The 17,591-nt window shown below is 40.4% G+C and overlaps 2 protein-coding genes across 2 annotated transcripts in view; both read left to right on the top strand.

Annotated features, from left to right (window-relative positions):
- Positions 1-1,718: 1,718 nt before the first annotated feature.
- On the top strand, positions 1,719-6,407 carry sec22bb (SEC22 homolog B, vesicle trafficking protein b). The gene is made up of 5 exons (XM_056379347.1): positions 1,719-1,932; positions 3,444-3,553; positions 3,741-3,901; positions 4,547-4,693; positions 4,904-6,407. Exons 1-5 carry the CDS (start codon positions 1,858-1,860, stop codon positions 5,056-5,058), a joined length of 648 nt encoding a protein of 215 aa, XP_056235322.1. The 5' UTR covers positions 1,719-1,857; the 3' UTR covers positions 5,059-6,407.
- Positions 6,408-16,900: 10,493 nt separating this feature from the next.
- Positions 16,901-17,591, top strand: part of notch2 (notch receptor 2) — a 46,356-nt gene continuing 45,665 nt past the window's right edge. The window contains 1 exon segment of the mRNA XM_056378246.1: positions 16,901-17,427. Within this exon segment, the coding sequence (XP_056234221.1) occupies positions 17,355-17,427 (73 nt within the window). The 5' untranslated portion in view covers positions 16,901-17,354.

Raw genomic sequence — 17,591 nt, 5'->3', positions numbered from 1 at the left:
AGCAGATGTGTAACTGTGTCACTTACTCATCCTCATCCTCTGCTTGTTCAAGCCATGTTTCATAATGACTTTCTAAATATTTCTATAATTCTATATATGTTTACTTTAGTGGCACTGTGTGTGTGTCAGGTTACATCTATTACATTGAACTCAGAAAGCAGTGTTTATTCTTGCAGTTTATGTTGGTTGTAAAGTCTAGGCTGCTGCATAGTAATGTGTGGAGCAATCTGAGCTCTCACTTCTTCTCATGAGATGAAAAAGTGCTGCGTTGTCTACAATATACCACATTTATGATGCAGGTAATTTTATTGGGCCACTAATCAGTGGTATTTGTTAATAATGTATATTTGTACATTATATGTATATATATGTTTTTGCCTGTGTTACGGACCAATCGGAAACAGGTTTGGTTTACAGTGCATTATGGGATGGCTGTAAGGTCAGCAGAGTAACGCGTGGAGGTAGAACGGTTCAGGTTAATAAAGTATGCACATGAAGTCAATGTTGATTCTCATGAGCTTATGTTTATTTAAAACACAACATGGGGCGTCGAGTAACTCAGTTGGATGAGCATCCGCCCCATGTGTAGAGGCTACAGTCCTCGGTTCGAGTCCCGCATCGGACAAGCCCTTACCTGCATGTCATTCCCCCTCTCTCTGCCTCCACATTTCCTGTCTCTCTCTACTGCACTATCAATAAAGGCACAAATTCCTGAATAAATATAAATAAAATAAAAAAAACACAACAAAATCCATTTCCATTTAAGAGTTTATTGAAAAGTCATCATGGCAGAAGAAAGAATTGAACAGTGATTAATTCAAATAACTGCTGGGACACAATCATGTTGTTAAGAATTTGTGCACCACAGAGGCCTTTTCGAAGTGAACAGTGCTGCCCTCTGTTGCCTACAATTCATACCCACAGTAAAACTATTAGATCAACTCACTGAATTGTCTTGATCTTTGGTTGCTCCATGGTGTAAAGAACAATAAAAAAATTTGTGACTTAAGTAGACTTACTCAATTGAAGCTTAGTGACCTAGAAACAACATGCCTTGATATTCACAAGAAAACCATCAAAGCTTTACAAGAGAGAATTTCATGTTTTGTTGACATGGTAGAATTTGCTGCCAATAAAGTGCTAAGTATATCATTATCTTGACACCAATAAAAATGCTATTGCATTCACATAAAGGCTTCTTGGTGGTTCTTGTTTACAGGACGGAAAAAACCTTTAGATATTCTTGAGGAACACATGACAGAATTTTATTTCCTTTGCTATCAGCTTGGCTTTTGGATTTTTCCATACTTTCTTGAAGTCACAGGGCAAATATGCTATTAAATAATAAAAAAAAATATTGACATATATATATATATATATATATATATATATAAGGAACAAAAAGTGTTCTCACTAATTGGGTGGCACACAGCTCTTCATTTGAACTGATCTTTTATTAACAAATTGTAAAAATGTAAAACCCTGCCTTATAGTCAAATTATTGCTGATAATTATCAAATAATTAGCCTTATTTAGTAAGCAGGAAATTAAAATTTGACCACACGCACGCGCGCGCGCGCACACACACACACACACACACACACACACACACACACACACACACACACACACACACACACAAGAACAAACTGTGATGCGGAACTTTATGCGTAGTCGCTTATTTCCGTATAACAAGAGGGCGGAAGGATTTAGCTGTGACACACAAAGCTCTAGCGTTTCCGGCCAGCTCAGCGCGTCAGTCCTGTGGTGTTGTCAGTTTACAGCCTGTCAAACACTGGGACCAGTCACCTGTAACATTTACTGGGCGGTGGAGAAACACCAGTAGACGGCGGAGAGATGGTTCTGCTGACGATGATCGCTCGGCTGGCAGACGGTCTGCCTCTGGCCGCTTCAATGCAGGAGGACGAGCAGGTTCAAATTTCAGCTATTTTGTCTCTGTGGTCGCTAGCTGCCTGTTTTGCTTACGTCAATTCAGGTTTCTGTTGTAAACGCGTCTATGTACAAATGCTACAGTGACACGTTAGCTAACACTAAACAGCTGGCCAGCTGTGACCCACAGGACGATTTTCCTCCAGATGTGGGTCCAGGAGTACTCAAGGACTCGACTAGTGGCTGCTGTGTGAAACTTAAATCGACCGCACAGTATGACTAGGTGATAAGTGGAGGCCTGCCTATCTGTACACAGAGCCATACTTGGCTAGACCTAAAGCAACTGACTCAATCATCAGAGATCAGACTCACCATGTTTCAACCCTGACCCTATTCAGATAGTGTGTCAAATTATTTGAGCATTGCACAACTGCAGTGAAACCTAGTATTATGTTGCAGCTGAGGTCTTCAAAAATCTGATAAATCTGCAATCCACAAGCAGTCGTGTTTATGTATTGTGCCAAAAAACAAAAAATCGTTTATCAGGTTTGATTGCTGAATAAAGTCTTTAACACCTGATCAAATACATCTTTCTTTCTTTTTTTTTTTGTTCTGTAGAGCATGTAAAATGCTTAATGTGTATCAGCCAATTTTAGCTCATCACAGAGACATCCTATTAATCTGCATGTTGGCTGATAAATCACAAGGAATATTCCTTATACATTAAGGGCAAATATATTTGTTTGAGCTAATTGGGAAAGGGTGTTGCCATTACACAATTCTTCCACCAGAGAGCACTACTTAAATATCCTGCTCAGTGCATATCTTAGTCACAGTTTATTAACAGCGAGATTTAAGGGACTGTCAACAAAAATGTGTGATAAAGGCTTTCTGTAGATATATCCTTAATAGATTTTTTTAAACCCTCAAGTATCATTATTGGTAAAAGTCTAATAAACATATGCTCACTGAACTTCTTTTAGTTTATTATGTATTTTCAAGCTAAGCATGTTCAAATGGATGGCATGTGTAACTTGTTAAGTTGTTTTATTATGTTTGAGCATGACTTGACAGGAGTCTAACATTTTTCCCCTCACTCTCTTGTTTGCTTTCAAAAAGGGAAGTGAAAAGGTTTGTAGTTTCTCTGCTCTGTGCTTCAACATCATACGTGTTTCTGTGATGCTATAGTGTCGCTGTCATTTGGTCCAGGGGTCAACACATAAGAAATGAATACCATCCACCATGTAAATAATGCTGACTATAAAAAGAATTTACCACAAAGAGCCAGAGTGGCTATTTGTTACCTTCAGTTTCAGATGTAGCATCACACTGCTGAGTCTGTCTGTAGTCTTTCACACCAAGAGTTTATTTTCAGCACATGAATACAGGGCAAGAAATTCACGCCATCAAGGAAAACAGTGTGATTTCCTTTGTCTGTCTAGTCAAAAACTTAAAACAAGTAACCACACTGGCCCTGATTAAACACTATTTTTGTCTGTATGAGATGTGAGTGAGATGTGTAGTAACCATCGTTGTTGTTTTCTTCTGTTTAGTTGGGTCGGGATCTTCAGCAGTACCAGAGTCAGGCTAAGCAGCTCTTCAGGAAACTCAATGAGCAGAGTCCCACACGCTGCACTTTAGAGGCTGGTTCCATGGCATTTCAGTGAGTATGAAGTGATGGCCAAAGAGGAATTGTGCACCAAAATAAATCTCGATAACCCACCACTTGTCTGCCAGGAATGGTTTTTAGATAGTTTTGGAGTAATTATGTCAGAGTGAAGCTCAAATGTGGCTTCTACCCACACAACGACAACATGTTTTAATTTTAATTCTCTCGGTCCTCTCCGCAGCTATTTTATAGAGAAAGGAGTGTGCTACCTTGTGCTGTGTGAAGCCAGCTTTCCCAAGAAGCTGGCCTTTGCTTACCTAGAAGACCTGCAGGCAGAGTTTCATGAGCAACATGGAAAGAAGGTTCCCACAGTATCCCGGCCTTACTCCTTCATTGAATTTGGTAAGACCAAAATAGAGCTGAATTATATAACTGCTGTTTGCGCTAAAAAACTTTTGGTACCTACTGATGTCAAATCAATACCTGTTCTGACATCAGCAGTCTTAGTCCCGAACGGGATAACCGTGCTCTCTTTATGAAAGTTGAAATCTTAATACCTCACTGTGTGCATCTCATTGAGGTTCTTTTGAAGACTTAATGCAGGTAACTGGCAGCAGAAACAATGAATTTTATAATGGCATTAGGGGAAAAAACTAGTGTGGATTGGTCATATCTGGCCTTTAACCTGACCTGCCTACCAATTTAGCAATTTAGCATCGCACTCTTAGCCTCACAACAGACAGTATTATATACAAAAAATATACTATATTTGGTACAGAGGTATCATCTGTTTTATACCACGCATCCTTCCTGGGGCTTAGATTACCCACAACACAACTCAACTGCCTCTGTTTGCTTTCAAGCCACTATTTGTTTGTTGCTATCGGCAAAACTCTTCTGTCCCAGCTCTGAATTTTTTTTTGCCAACTTTTTTGGCAAATCACTACAGACTCATCTGAACAACTAATTGGGCAGTATGGTATTTTGTGAAAACACTTCACAGGCTACCTTTAACTGCTTTTACTTTTGATGTCTCTTCCTTATCAGATACCTACATCCAGAAAACCAAGAAGTCGTACATTGATAGTCGAGCGAGAAGGAATCTGGGCAGCATCAACACAGAGCTCCAGGACGTCCAGAGGATCATGGTGGCTAACATAGAGGAGGTGCTGCAGAGAGGAGAGGCTCTCTCCGGTGAGTTTTTGTTATCTCAGGCCTGTTCCGATGTCTTCAGGTCAAACCTATACTTCATGTTGTTCTCAGGCTGGATACTAAAGGCCTATGATCTGTATGTTTCTTTATTTGAATTTGTCTTTATCTGTGTGTCTCCCTCCTCCTTTTGCACTCTTTCCCCTTTTTCTTTGAACTCCAATTCCCTTTCCTCTGGTTTCTCCTCCCCTGCAGCGCTCGACTCAAAGGCCAGCAACTTGTCCAGCCTGTCAAAGAAGTACAGGAGTGACGCCAAGTATCTGAATACCCGCTCCACCTATGCCAAGCTGGCAGCTGGTGGTGTGTTTTTCATCATGCTCATTGTCTATGTACGCTTTTGGTGGCTCTGAGAGAGAAAGAAGAGAAGGAGAAGAAGAAGAGGAAGGAGGTATTGAAGTGGAAAATGAGCTGCACAGTCTGCAGACACTAAGAAAAGCTGTCACCTTTGACTAAAAACAGGATCCCTGCTCTTAATAAGACTTTACAGACATATGATCACCCATTTCGTTCTCGCCTGTCCATCGATGTGTGATCTGAATATAAATGATGTCATAATACATAGTTTTATTATTAACGTTTATGTTATATTGATTGCTTTGTTTTTGAAGGCAATTTGTGTGCAAGTGCGGAGGAAAAATGAAGAGAAAAAGAAATTTCCTGTTTTGTGAGTATCCAAAGTTGTACTGTACTGTACCAAGAGTGACTGATTAAATCTTGTATACTGCCTAGTAATACAGAAAAGAGCAACAAAAAAAAACCCCAACTTTTTTTCATCCTGAGCATGTCATATGCGTATTGCTGTTCCTTAACATAATCATAGTTGTAATGACTTCACAAGCCTGGACATTTACACATATTTAAGTATACACATATGGAAGACATGACATTAATCCTAGGGCAGTTGAATAGGCTCATCAACAACATACACACAGTAAGTTAAGTAGACTCTTTGCTTTTAAAAATGCTGTATGAAAGCCTTGTTAAAGCTATTTCACCGTGTCTGATTTAACAGATTTTTTTTTTTTTTTTGCCATTATGGGATGTCAGTGACCCTATAAGGGACTGTAGAAAAATTATTAGGAGGGAAAAGGTGGTCATTAAAGGGTGAAGGCGATGTAGTTTGTTCTTCAAGTGAAGTGAGAGGAGTTGGACTTTTTTTCCAAGAGAGCAGGGGGGATCATTTCTTGTTATTTCAGCCTTCCCTTGCAAGATAATTAAAAAAAAAAAAGGTTAAAATAGTTGCAAATGATGGGTTTAATGTGCACAGTGGTTCATAAAGACGCCCCTTCTCATACACTGAGGACACGGGAACATATTAATAATGCTGGCGAGGTCCTTGCTTTTTGTTTTTTTGAGTGAAATGTAAGACTCAACCCCCCTCCTCACCCCTATAATTTTCATACAGTCCGAACCCTGATCTGACCAGTGTGCATTCACTCTCCTTTTATGCCCTCTTGCACCGTGAACGTGTGGACCAGCACCTTTCTGTAAGCAGGCATTAAAAACAAAAAAAAGATTTGATGTCTGGTCGGGTCCTTATATTTTGTATAAACTTTACACAGTCTAGACTCAATTTAAAAGTTGGCAACAGGCTGACAGTCACAGGTGTTAAAAGCAGCTGCCGTCTGCTCTCAGCTGGAAAGGACACCTCTTTTTCTGTTCTGTCTGCTATCTATGAATAAAATCATTTGTTAGAGGACTTTGAGTTGTTGAGTTGATGCTTATCAAGTGTTTCTCCACTGGGAAAACAAATTGAGATACCTGTGTTATAAGTTGAGGTGAAATTCTCACTGTTGATTTAACAGTCTAGTCAGAACTGCAAAGTGCCACCAGTTAATATGATTATGATCTTCTTATTAGACCATTGAAAGGCAAAAGTAGGTCATTTAAGTGGGGTTGTCTAAGACAGGAACAAGCTGTTGCAAAATACTTCCTGTGACTGAGTAATATATGATATGCAAAAGACTTCCAGGTAAAAAAAAAAAAATGGGGAAAAATGAATTTAAAAAAACTCAGTCAACTCCAAATTCTGAGTAGGAAACTCAGTGACTCAAAGAGCATCTCCTGCGTAGTGATTTTGATAAAAGTTGTTGCTTTCAGACCTGCAAACAGTTTCAGTGGAAAGGGCCACATGCTATAGGTGTCACTGCCAGGGCAGTTGTTTTAAAACACAAATTTTCCAGAAACTTTATCCAAATGCTATTTCATGGTGTTTGCCACCATTAAACACAGTCCGGTGATACCATTATCGACCAGCAGGTAGAGTGCTTTGCCTACTGTTGCATGATGCAGTTGAAGTGTGAAGCACAAAAAAAAAAAACTCCCTGACTTGCAACTTTTGCTGCTGACTGTGGCCTCCTGTTAGCTGAGCTCCAAATCATAGGTTAGTTTTAAAAGAAGAATAAATAATAGGCTGCAGCTTCTGGTAGTCTGAGAAAAAAAGAAAAAAAAACAGTGTTGCTGATGCAGGCTTCTCACACATTCAGTGAATGCAGCGACTACTAGCATTGTAAGCATAAAGAGCAGCAGTCTGATGCTTCAACAGGAAACGTCAGAGAAAAAATAAGAAGAAGCAGGGGGTAGCATGCCAAAAACAAACCACAGGGCACAGACTAACCTTTTCACCTCTCAAGGGAAGTGGGTATTGTGAGTTTGGCCTCAGTTGTGATAAAGTCGTCTTTCTTCGCAATCTTAATCCACTGAAACAGATTTCATTACCTGAAAAAGGGTTTCTGTTAGTACTTGAGTGTGACTTTGGGTCTGTGCAAGTATTTGTGAGGCACTTATCTGTCAGCTCTGCAGCAGCAACAGCAGAAGTGTTGTAATGGACTTGTGTCAAAAATTATTTTTTAATCATATCCTGCAAGTCTGTCACATTCTGCACGGCCATTCTACTTATATTTAAACCCCCCATTGGCCTTATGTCAGTAAGCAACAAAAGTTCTTTTCAATTCAAAATTTTAGCATTGTTTCCAATTTAGCACATTTATTTTTGTTGTGAACAGGCACTGTCTCCATCACTTTTAATATGCAAATTAAAGCAACTTTTTGATGCTGACACTATTCGCCCTTTTCCCTTCCTCTGCCACATATTCTGAAGTCATTATATTAGAGTTACTTCAAAAATCAGTGTTTGTGTTTTTGTAAAGTAAGAAACATACATTCAGCTGAAAAAAATAAGGAACAGAAAGTCAAGTTTCACATAGGTTAAGTGTAAAATCCATGTGTGATTATGTGTGTGTGTGTGTGTAAATGTCACAGTGGTTAAAGAGAGGACAACGTACCCCTCTCACTCCAGCACTTTCTCTCCTTCCTCTGCAGGTTACCATAGCAGCAGCGAGTGTGTGACAGTCATGTGAAAACGAAGCTGATTGGATTAAAATACTTTGTGTGATCAGGGGTCAGGAATACAGCGCATGTACTAAACACACATAGGCTGATTTAAACACACACACACACACGCTCGCTCACGAAGCGAGACTGGTAGAAAGGCTGCAGTGCCTTCTACACATGTATCTGTTTTCAAGAACAAAACCTTTGAAGTACTCTTGCCAACTCATATTACCCTATCTTGATTAAATTTCCTGTCAAAGACACAACCACAATACCGTCCACCCACACTTGACTCCTCCTGAGTCTTGCGCAATCTTAAAGAAACAGGACATTAAAACAACGTGACCTTGACCTTGATCTTCAGCCACTTAGTCTCACAGTCAGTGGAACAGTCGCGCATGCAAATTCAGCGAGAGAGTTTCAGTCGTATTTCTGGCAGACCAACTTCAGCACTTGAGGGGAAACAAACATGCAGACAGCACGCCCTGTTGCAAATTCATTCATCCTTCCCCTATGTGCCTTGGGTGCACTGAACTTCACAGATATGATCTTATTAATGGGAGGCCACACTAGAGATGTTAGAATGATGAGGCATGTCCTGCTACACACCAACAACTCCATCTATTCCCCCGACGCTAAGTAGCCCTGAATCTCTGACAGGATGTGTCATAGAAAAAAAATACCAAGACAATCTGAAACACCCAAGAAATTACTGGGTTAAAAAAAATTCATCCAGTTTGGTTCCGTTTGCGGTTAAATTTAACCAAGCAGATGTTTTACCTTAAAACTGCCACAAATTTATTGTTGATTACACAAAATCAGCCTACATTAGCACACTTAGCTAAATGCTAATGCCTATGTGCTAACAGGGTGACAGTGAAAATCCTAACATGCTGATGTTTAGCAAGTATAATGTTTACATCCTTGTCATCTTAGTTAAGCATGCTCACATTTCCTAATTTGCACTAAACACAAAGTACAGCTGAGGCTGACTGGAACGTCGACAGTTTTGGAGGTTCCTGTTTTGTTGTAAACTACAGTATTGGGCAGATAAAAAAAACAGTTTGACCTGATGAAAGTTCAGGACGTAACCAAAGTTAGTAGAATTCATTCTGAGGGAAACATGAATGTCTGTACCAGATCCGGTGGCAATCCACCCATTAGCTGACGGACCGACCAACAGACCAACATTGCCATCTCATTAGCATGGCTAAAAACAACACTGGGTCAAAAGAACCAATTGATAGTGGGTAAAGTAAAGCCATTATTACCTTGTTGCTATACCAGACAATGCTAAAGAAACACCATATGAACAATTTCTCCCCTTGCAGTTTTGAAAGAACATAGCTTTAAAAGAAAATAGTTTTCCCTGACCTCTAATTCCCACATCTCAACATTTTTCAGTCATTCAAACAGAAATAATCTACAATGAAGTAATGGCAATTATTATCTTGTTTCCCCTGTAAGGCACACTTTACACATGTTGTGTGACGGGAAGATCTAGCGAAATGTGGACCACAAGGGAAGGTGTGTCCATCAGTAAAGTCATCTGTAATGGCTTTAATAAAAAATACACACTCCATCCCATATCACACCAGCTTCCCACCTCATCCCAGCTGCTTCCCGGTCCCTTCATCATCTTCCCTCAAACTCCCATCTAATCCAATCAGAGTAAAGGGAAGCTGTGGAGACAGCAGCTGTATGGCAGAGGAGAGGGCCATAAAACGCAGAAGGCCGAAAGAGGAAGTCTAGGGACCTGGTGAGTTATTGCCCCCCAAACGTACACACCGGGTCCTGGGAACAGGGAACTTCTCACAGGGGGGGTCAAGTATGGACTGTTTTCCACAGGCCTGGACCTGCTCCGCACTCTGTGTATTCTTTATCACCTCATCACAGACCAATGATGACCCTTCACACGTTGCTGTCATAATACTGCATGAGTCTATTTAAAAAAGAGCAGACCTTTAACTCAGTAATAAAACCAACGCAATAAATTATCTTTTTTCCCAGCACTACATATTTACCCAGATCTCGTGCTGAGTGCTCCAATTGCCCTTTAGGTGTGTAAGAATATGCCATAAACAAAAACAGGATATAGTGGGAAGAGAGAAATGTCAGAGTAAGCAACACAGAGGAGGAACAATAGAAATTCACATACATAAATGTATGTCACAATGGAAGAGATGCTTTGTTCACAGCCATGAGTCAATGTCTGGTTTTCCCAGCATTTCTCATTAATTTATACATTTCTTTAAACAGAGATCACTGTTGGCTTATTAATAGTGTCATATCTGACACTCATCCAAACACACAACGCTGAGCTTAGACTGTGAGAAAGTGAGGGCTGAAGTGTGAATTCCAGCCATGCCTGTCTTTTAGCAGCTTGTGAATTTATGATACAAGTAACCCTGGAAGATATGCCGAGCACACTCACTTTACACTCTCTTTAACTTTCAGCATGTGAGTAAAACAAGCAAACATGCAGGAAAAACAGGGTCTGCACACTTGTTTTGAATTGAGCATGAAGAAAATGTGAAAAATGACTGAGAAAGACTCCACCAGGCAGAGATGTTGTACAAATTCATCACCAGACGATGTCAGACACCGATAATACACAGATAATTCACTTTCATAAATAATACGTTTGTATTACATGATATTTATAAATTGTTTTATTCTATTCTGTCACTTTATTTTATGTCCTTGCATGGTCATATACTGTTTTGAATCTGTCTGTGTTTTGTGTATTGTCTATATTTGGGTAAGTGTGTTATGTATGAATTATAAAATGGCAAAATAAAACCAAACCAACCATAACTTCAACCCATATTATGCTTTATTCCTGGTTTTGTATCGTTCCTCCTCTCTATCCTGTCACCAGTGCTCTCATCCCGTCTGTGGTAAATAGGATGGACTGTGGCAGATTAGTCTGACCTACTGAACCCTTGGGCCTCAGGGACCAGGACATGATGGAAGAGGGTCTAAATGTGTGTTTCAGTGTTTTTGTATGTTTATGTCTTGGCGCTGGTGCGTGCATAAGTGTGCGCATACATCTGTGCTTAAATGTGTGTGTTAATGTATGGGAGAATGATTCAGATGACCTTGGGCGAGAGCTGGCAGGGCTGAAATTGCCCTCGCTGAGACCTTTCTCATATCCAAATATCATCAGCGACATAACGTGCAGATTTGTTATGTTGGATTACATGTAGAGGTCACAGGTCCTCTACTATTACCTCCTTTACCAAATCAGCCCCAACATTTAAACATACCTCCACCCTTCAAGGCACTTAACAACAACCACAAGAGTTTCATCTTTCACTTTGGTTATCAAGTATTCATTGCACCACTGAACAGTGAAATCAAAGGCACAGTTCAGGATTCAGATTACAAGAATCATATGGTCATTTTGGGTAGATCTGACCCACTGCCACAGTTTAGAGACCATAAGTTAGTCAATGATTTTTCCACATTAGATTCTAGTCATTGCACTATTTGTGACTTCCTCATTGAATTGAGTCACCAAAACAAACACAAACCTGTAGTGATAAGTCTAATCGGTCTTTTCCGGAAACACACTGGTTTTTAACATCAAGTCAAGAGTAATGTTAGATCCATGCAGCGGCTGCATGTTCACATGCTAATGTGTTTCAAAATGTACACCTTTATTTTGTTTTTATCTCTCTATTTGCCTCCTGCTGCAGACAGTAAAATGATATTCATCCCAGTAGCACAGTTTTAGAGGACTGAAGAATGTTTGCTCTTCACAAATGAGAATTCTGCTTGCATGAGTGCATCCCCTTTGTGTGTGTGTGTGTGTGTGTGTGTGTGTGTGTGTGTGTGTGTGTGTGTGTGTGTGTGTGTTGTGTGTGTGTGTGTGTGTGTGTGCATGACTATATGTTTGTGTGAAATCTTATCAAAGTATCTAAAATCTGTTTCCTGGTCATTGGTCCGGGTAGTATTACTTAAGGGTTATACAAACTATACTCTTGACTTGTGTTTCTAACTTAGTAACATAGTCTATTGTGATGTGATTATAGTTGAATCCTGTTTTAGACTCACCAGCAGTGACACTGCCAGTGTACAAGTGGCAGTGTGTGTGACTTACATGCCAGTTAGGTTACATACTCTGGTTTGTCCTTAAGTTGTTTGTGACTAAGGGAGTTTGGAAGCATGTTGGTGTTATGTATGTGTGTGTGTGTGTGTGTCTGTGTCTGTGTGTGTGTGTGTGTGGTTAGGAAAGTATAAACCTTGCAGAACCCAGATGACACTGCTTGGGCTGTTATTTTCCCACAGTGCAATATAAATAGCCTCCTAGTGTGGGGTGACGGTGGGCAGGCTGAGGCGCTCAAGGGAGGATCCCATCTACACACAACAGCACATTCCTGTCCACCTGGCCCTGCCAGAGCCCCAGGTCACCTTACAGGATGTGTTCACATGCACACGTCCCTCCTCCACCTCCTCACACCTTTCCTTCATCACCTGTTTCCCCACCTCTCTGCCAACTCCCCTCCTCTCCTTATCAGGGACCCCTCGACTGAAGTCTCTACCCACATCACGCTTGGTCACACCAGGCCCTCACGCTTGCTGACTCTCCACCTTTGACCACTGTGGAACGCCATGACGCACGCATTCACTCACACACACACACACACACACACACACACACACACACACACACACACACACACACACACACACTATCTTAGTTTCTCACACAAACATACTCACGAAATCCTTGTTTTCTCCAAGGAAGCTGATCACTGCAGAACACTACATTAATGTGACATATGCTGTATGTCCAAAGCCACAGGATATCAACAACTACTGAGTTTTGCTGGAGATGATGTTACAAGTTTTTCCTCGATTTGCATGCTATCTGCAACGTGATGCTGTTGGCTAAGTGATGGGGAGTTACAAAGTAATATATCAGCTTGAATTAATCAGATTATTACAATCTCAGATGATCATTTAAACGTAATCGTAATGGAATGTATGGCCACAGTAAAATCAATTATGAGCGATTACACATGGTGATTGCACTATGAAATTACACTTTTTATCTATGGCTATTCTGCAGGGCTTTTATCTTTATATTTTACAATAAAACTGAGGCCAGTAAAACACTTGCACAGGGTTTACTTTCTTTGTTAAGTATCCCATGTCTGACCAAGTAAATGATTATACCGATTTAGTGCTGATCTGTGTGCTTTCTTAAATTATGTGCGCATTATCTACCCCGATGTTGACATTTGGCTCATATAACTACAAGTTCACACAGGAAAATGATTTACTGTGATTAAATGCTTGGAAACCCTTGTATCAGCTCTGCATCTCTGTAAATTAAACACTATGTGGCTTCTCATCTTGATGACCCCGGTCTTGCGGCCAAACCAACCCTCGTTGATGTTTGTGTCAATCTGATATGTTCTTAAGTCTTAAATACTACTTGTTATTATAGTCACGCCAACAGAGCAGAACACCACTTTCCACCTCAGTTCTACTGATTAAATTCAAACCTTTACTCAAAATATCTACAGGTCTTTTAGCCTATTACAGAAAGAGGGTGCACATAACACAAATGAAAGCTGTCTGCAGACAGCTTCTTTTACAGCAGTCAAAACGGGTCAGTGAGGAGGAGGTGATAATCAACCCTAAATATACCCCCCTTAGCTTCCTGTCCCCCAGATCTGCTTACACTGTAAAGACGACATTAGACAGACGATGCTTCAACACGCAACATGTGCAAGAGTCTTGACGGGGACACAGACGGCATCAAAACTTCACACCCAATGCTCCTGCATGAATGCTCATCTCAGCACAGCCAGCACAAAGTTCCTGCTAGTCAACACTTATGCTAACTAAACCTGAGATCAGTGAAGCGTACATATCTGCATTAAAGGTTAACAGTGTTGTTTGCAAAATGCTATGGTGCAAAAACTGTAATTGTAGGTATGAAGTGTGTCTGAAGCACATAGAAGCATCCAGAACCAATGAACGACACTCGCTGCAGTTATGTAAAGCTGTTTATGCAAGCAAATCTGCTGCTACAGCCAGGCAATGAAAAGTAAATCAGTCCCTGCCACTACTAATTATAGAAAGGAATCATATATACACACACTTCATACTGACTCTCCAGCCGGCCATCTTAGAACGTAAAGGCCAGGTGACGTTCTACTTGAGTGACAGGCACTGATTTGGTTTCCCATGGCCATCATGCTGGGGGATGACGGCGTGTTTATGGTTAAGGGGAGTGAAAAAGAACACACACACACACACACACACACACACAACACACACACACACACACACATGCTCATATCTTCTCTAGCATAGTCAGTCATTACTATCTACCCCCTGAACACCATGTTCTGCAGTATAAATCTACAGGCCGACAGCTGGAGTCACCCTGACTGATGAGCTCTGAATCAGCGTGAAGATGGGCCGCGGTGATGAAAGCGGCTCTCCCGCCAGCATGGCAGAGACCGATGGCTGTAATCCAGGCCAAGTTTTATTACTAGTCTGTGGTATACCTGAAATATTAAAAACTCACACACATGCGGTGGATGCAAAACTGTCATGACACACCCATTGTTTTGCATTTTTTTCTGACAGTTTTGAGTGTTAATTTTAGTTTGAAAATGAAATGAGTAGCGTACTAAGAAACCTCTGATTATCTAATCTACGTTTGTTAACTGATAAACTGGGTAGTTTCATATCATCTCAACCAAGGGATTTGAAGTTGGGGTTGTTGATGCATTCAATTCAACTGTGGTTCAAAGGGATATGAAGCACCGGTGATGTTGAGCTTTCCCAACAACTTTTCAAATGCTTTTTTTTTTCCTCTTTGAAATTGTGTCAGACTTGTGTGGTAGAGGTCTTTCATCAGAGCAGTGGCAAGGAGGAACTAATCAGTGTTTTACTGCTCATGAAGCAGATCCACACCCCTTCTCGACCATCTTTCCAAAACTATAGAAGCCCACATCTGGAGTGACATCATTAGGAAAACAGTGCTGCAGACAAAGTGATCCTCTGATGTGATTTACTGTCAGCATACATGGCCAATGACTTTAACATGAAATAATTGATTAATCAAACTGTTGTAGGAGAAATTCTGAATTGAATTAAATTGAATTAACAACCTTACAATCTTGTGACCAAAAAAAATGACAACATAAGAATGCAGGGTTTACTTAGGAAGCGACGCATCTGTGACAGTGGATTCATATGTTTTGGTGATAGATAATAAAGAAAACACAAGACAGGATTTATCAACAAAAACAGCATCTGACCAAATGCCTGAAGAGCGTTTGTTGTCGTGCCAGCACCTGACACCCAACCACGCATGGAGAGCAAGAGCTTGACATTGGCCCCAGCAACAAAAGAATTGTCAGTACGGACCCCTGAGGAGATCAATTTGCTCCCCCCTTGTTCAGGCCTTTCAGCAGGGTTGAATAGAGGACAGAGGGCCGGTCGCGGCAGCAGGAGGCTCGGCAATGTTTCTCTAACGGGGTGTAAAGACAAACAAATCACTGGGACGAGATGTGGTCTTGTTATTGTGATGAGCCTGTGATTTACACCTGGATCATTCAGGCTGATAAGGGATAATTAGTCTGGGATTACTGTGGTTAATAATGGCTCATAAAGCTAGTGTGAGAGTGTTTGTCTGTGTATGAGGAAAGGGGTTCTTGTGAGCGTTAGACATTGTTACAAAAGTTGAGCTTGCTCACCAGAAAAATAAAACAATCATGTGATTTATAAGTGTGTTGTGTATTGTGAAATACTTTTCTTCTGATAACCCACAAAAAACGCGTTTCATTATGTTGGCTACTGACAATCAATGCGTTAACCCTAATGTGTGTGATGCCTGGGGCCTCAACTATATCGATGAATGAGAACAAAAAATGCTCTTCATCATGATGTCCATAAATGACTTATTTTTTCCAACTATAGCTTATTTAATTTGCAATGGTATGAAAAAGAACAAAAAAAATGAGCTGGAATCTGAGAATGTTTGGCATTTTTGCTTGAAAGATGACAAAAGAATTTCTAATCAATTATCAAAAATGTTGGGGATTCATTTTCTGTGGATTGACTAATTGATTAATTGCCCAATCTATAGTAATCCTTTAGCTGGTTATGGTTATGTTTTTATTTTTTTTCATGACATTCAAAAAAAAAATGAAATTTTACAAATACTCTAAAATTTGACTCCTAATGATCCCCCATCAAAACAACAACTAACTAACTTAACTTGTGGACTCAGACTATTACAGAAATTGAACCTCAGAAACCTGAACTTGAGAAAGTGTTGACAAACCTGAAACATGCAGATAAACAGACTGCACCAGCACCGATTAATCAGGTGGAATGGAAACTCACCTTCATTTACTCACCTGTCTAAGCTCTATCTTTCCTTTTATTTCACGAGACACTGTAAAAGAGGTGTTTGTATGGGTCTTCAACAACAACAAAAATTCACCATGTTAAAAGTTTAAGCATAGCTTGTTTTGGAGATCAGTAAAAGTTATTGTTTTCCTCTACCTCTCCAACGTCTTTCAAAGTAAAAATGTTCATGTCCAAACTACCTGTAAAATACAGCTGCAACGCTGTAGACCTGAAACCTGGCACACGACCTGGCATTAATGGTTATGCTAATGTAAAAAGGAGACAAAGAGTGGGTGTCACAAGACATGCCGGGGAAAAACGTGCATTTCACTGGGTGGAGAAAAGAAGAAAAAAAAAAACATTGAACGGGTTAACTTTGAGTCATACCAGGCTCAGAGAAGTAGAAAAATGAGAAAAAAAATTCCTCCGCCGTGGCGACACAGAAAGAAAACTTGTGGTGTCTTTTTATGTTGTGTCCCGGCTAAAATTAACGAATATATCGAGTAATAAGACTTTTCTAAAGTGACGACAAACACCATCATGTTGATATCAGCTTTTATCAAAAGTTTTTAACATCTTTTAAGCCCGACGATAGATCCCCGCTGACTTCAGCGGAAGGATATGTGTTTGTTTCTTCACTCCCATTGACTTCAGTGACTGGTGAGCGTTCAGAGGTGGAAGACTTTTTAGCTCCGTGTGCCACTGAGTAGAAGTTAAATTTATGTGAATTTTATACGGTTTTAACGTAACGGCACGTAGCAGTAACGCATGTCAAAGAATTACTGAGATGCTATAATTTGGCACTACAAGTAGTATTTTCCTCTTAATTGCGTGTTAGCCGTTTCCAACGAGAAATTTTTGAGAACTAACCGTCCCGGGAGACAGCTCGACTTTGGGCTGGCGACCTTATGTGGATTTTACAGAAAATATGGAGCAGATACCCGGTTTCTCCTCGGGCAAGTCACTAGTCGTTGTCTTCTGCTTCATCCACCTCTCTTTGGGTAAGTTTTTTTACTATGATAAAGTTGCATGGTTTTCTTTCCTCTAATACTTCATAACTTGTCTTGGTCACGTTTTGTTGCCTCTGCATCTGCGGCACACGGGGCAGACTTAGCATCTCTACACTCCCTGCTGTTGCACTTGTGTCTGACTAGCTAGGTGTGTT

This window comes from Seriola aureovittata, chromosome 6 (assembly GCF_021018895.1).
Source record: "Seriola aureovittata isolate HTS-2021-v1 ecotype China chromosome 6, ASM2101889v1, whole genome shotgun sequence".
Lineage (NCBI taxonomy): Eukaryota > Metazoa > Chordata > Actinopteri > Carangiformes > Carangidae > Seriola > Seriola aureovittata.
The sequence above is the reverse complement of the archived record's forward strand: the minus strand, read 5'-3'. Positions and strand labels throughout refer to the sequence as shown.

Coding starts and splice junctions, on each gene's coding strand:
- sec22bb (XM_056379347.1), top strand. CDS start 1,858: ATGGTTCTGCTGACGATGATCGCTCGGCTGGCAGACGGTCTGCCTCTG. Junction 3,554..3,740: donor GCTGGTTCCATGGCATTTCA/GTGAGTATGAAG, acceptor TCCTCTCCGCAG/CTATTTTATAGAGAAAGGAG. Junction 3,902..4,546: donor TTACTCCTTCATTGAATTTG/GTAAGACCAAAA, acceptor CTTCCTTATCAG/ATACCTACATCCAGAAAACC.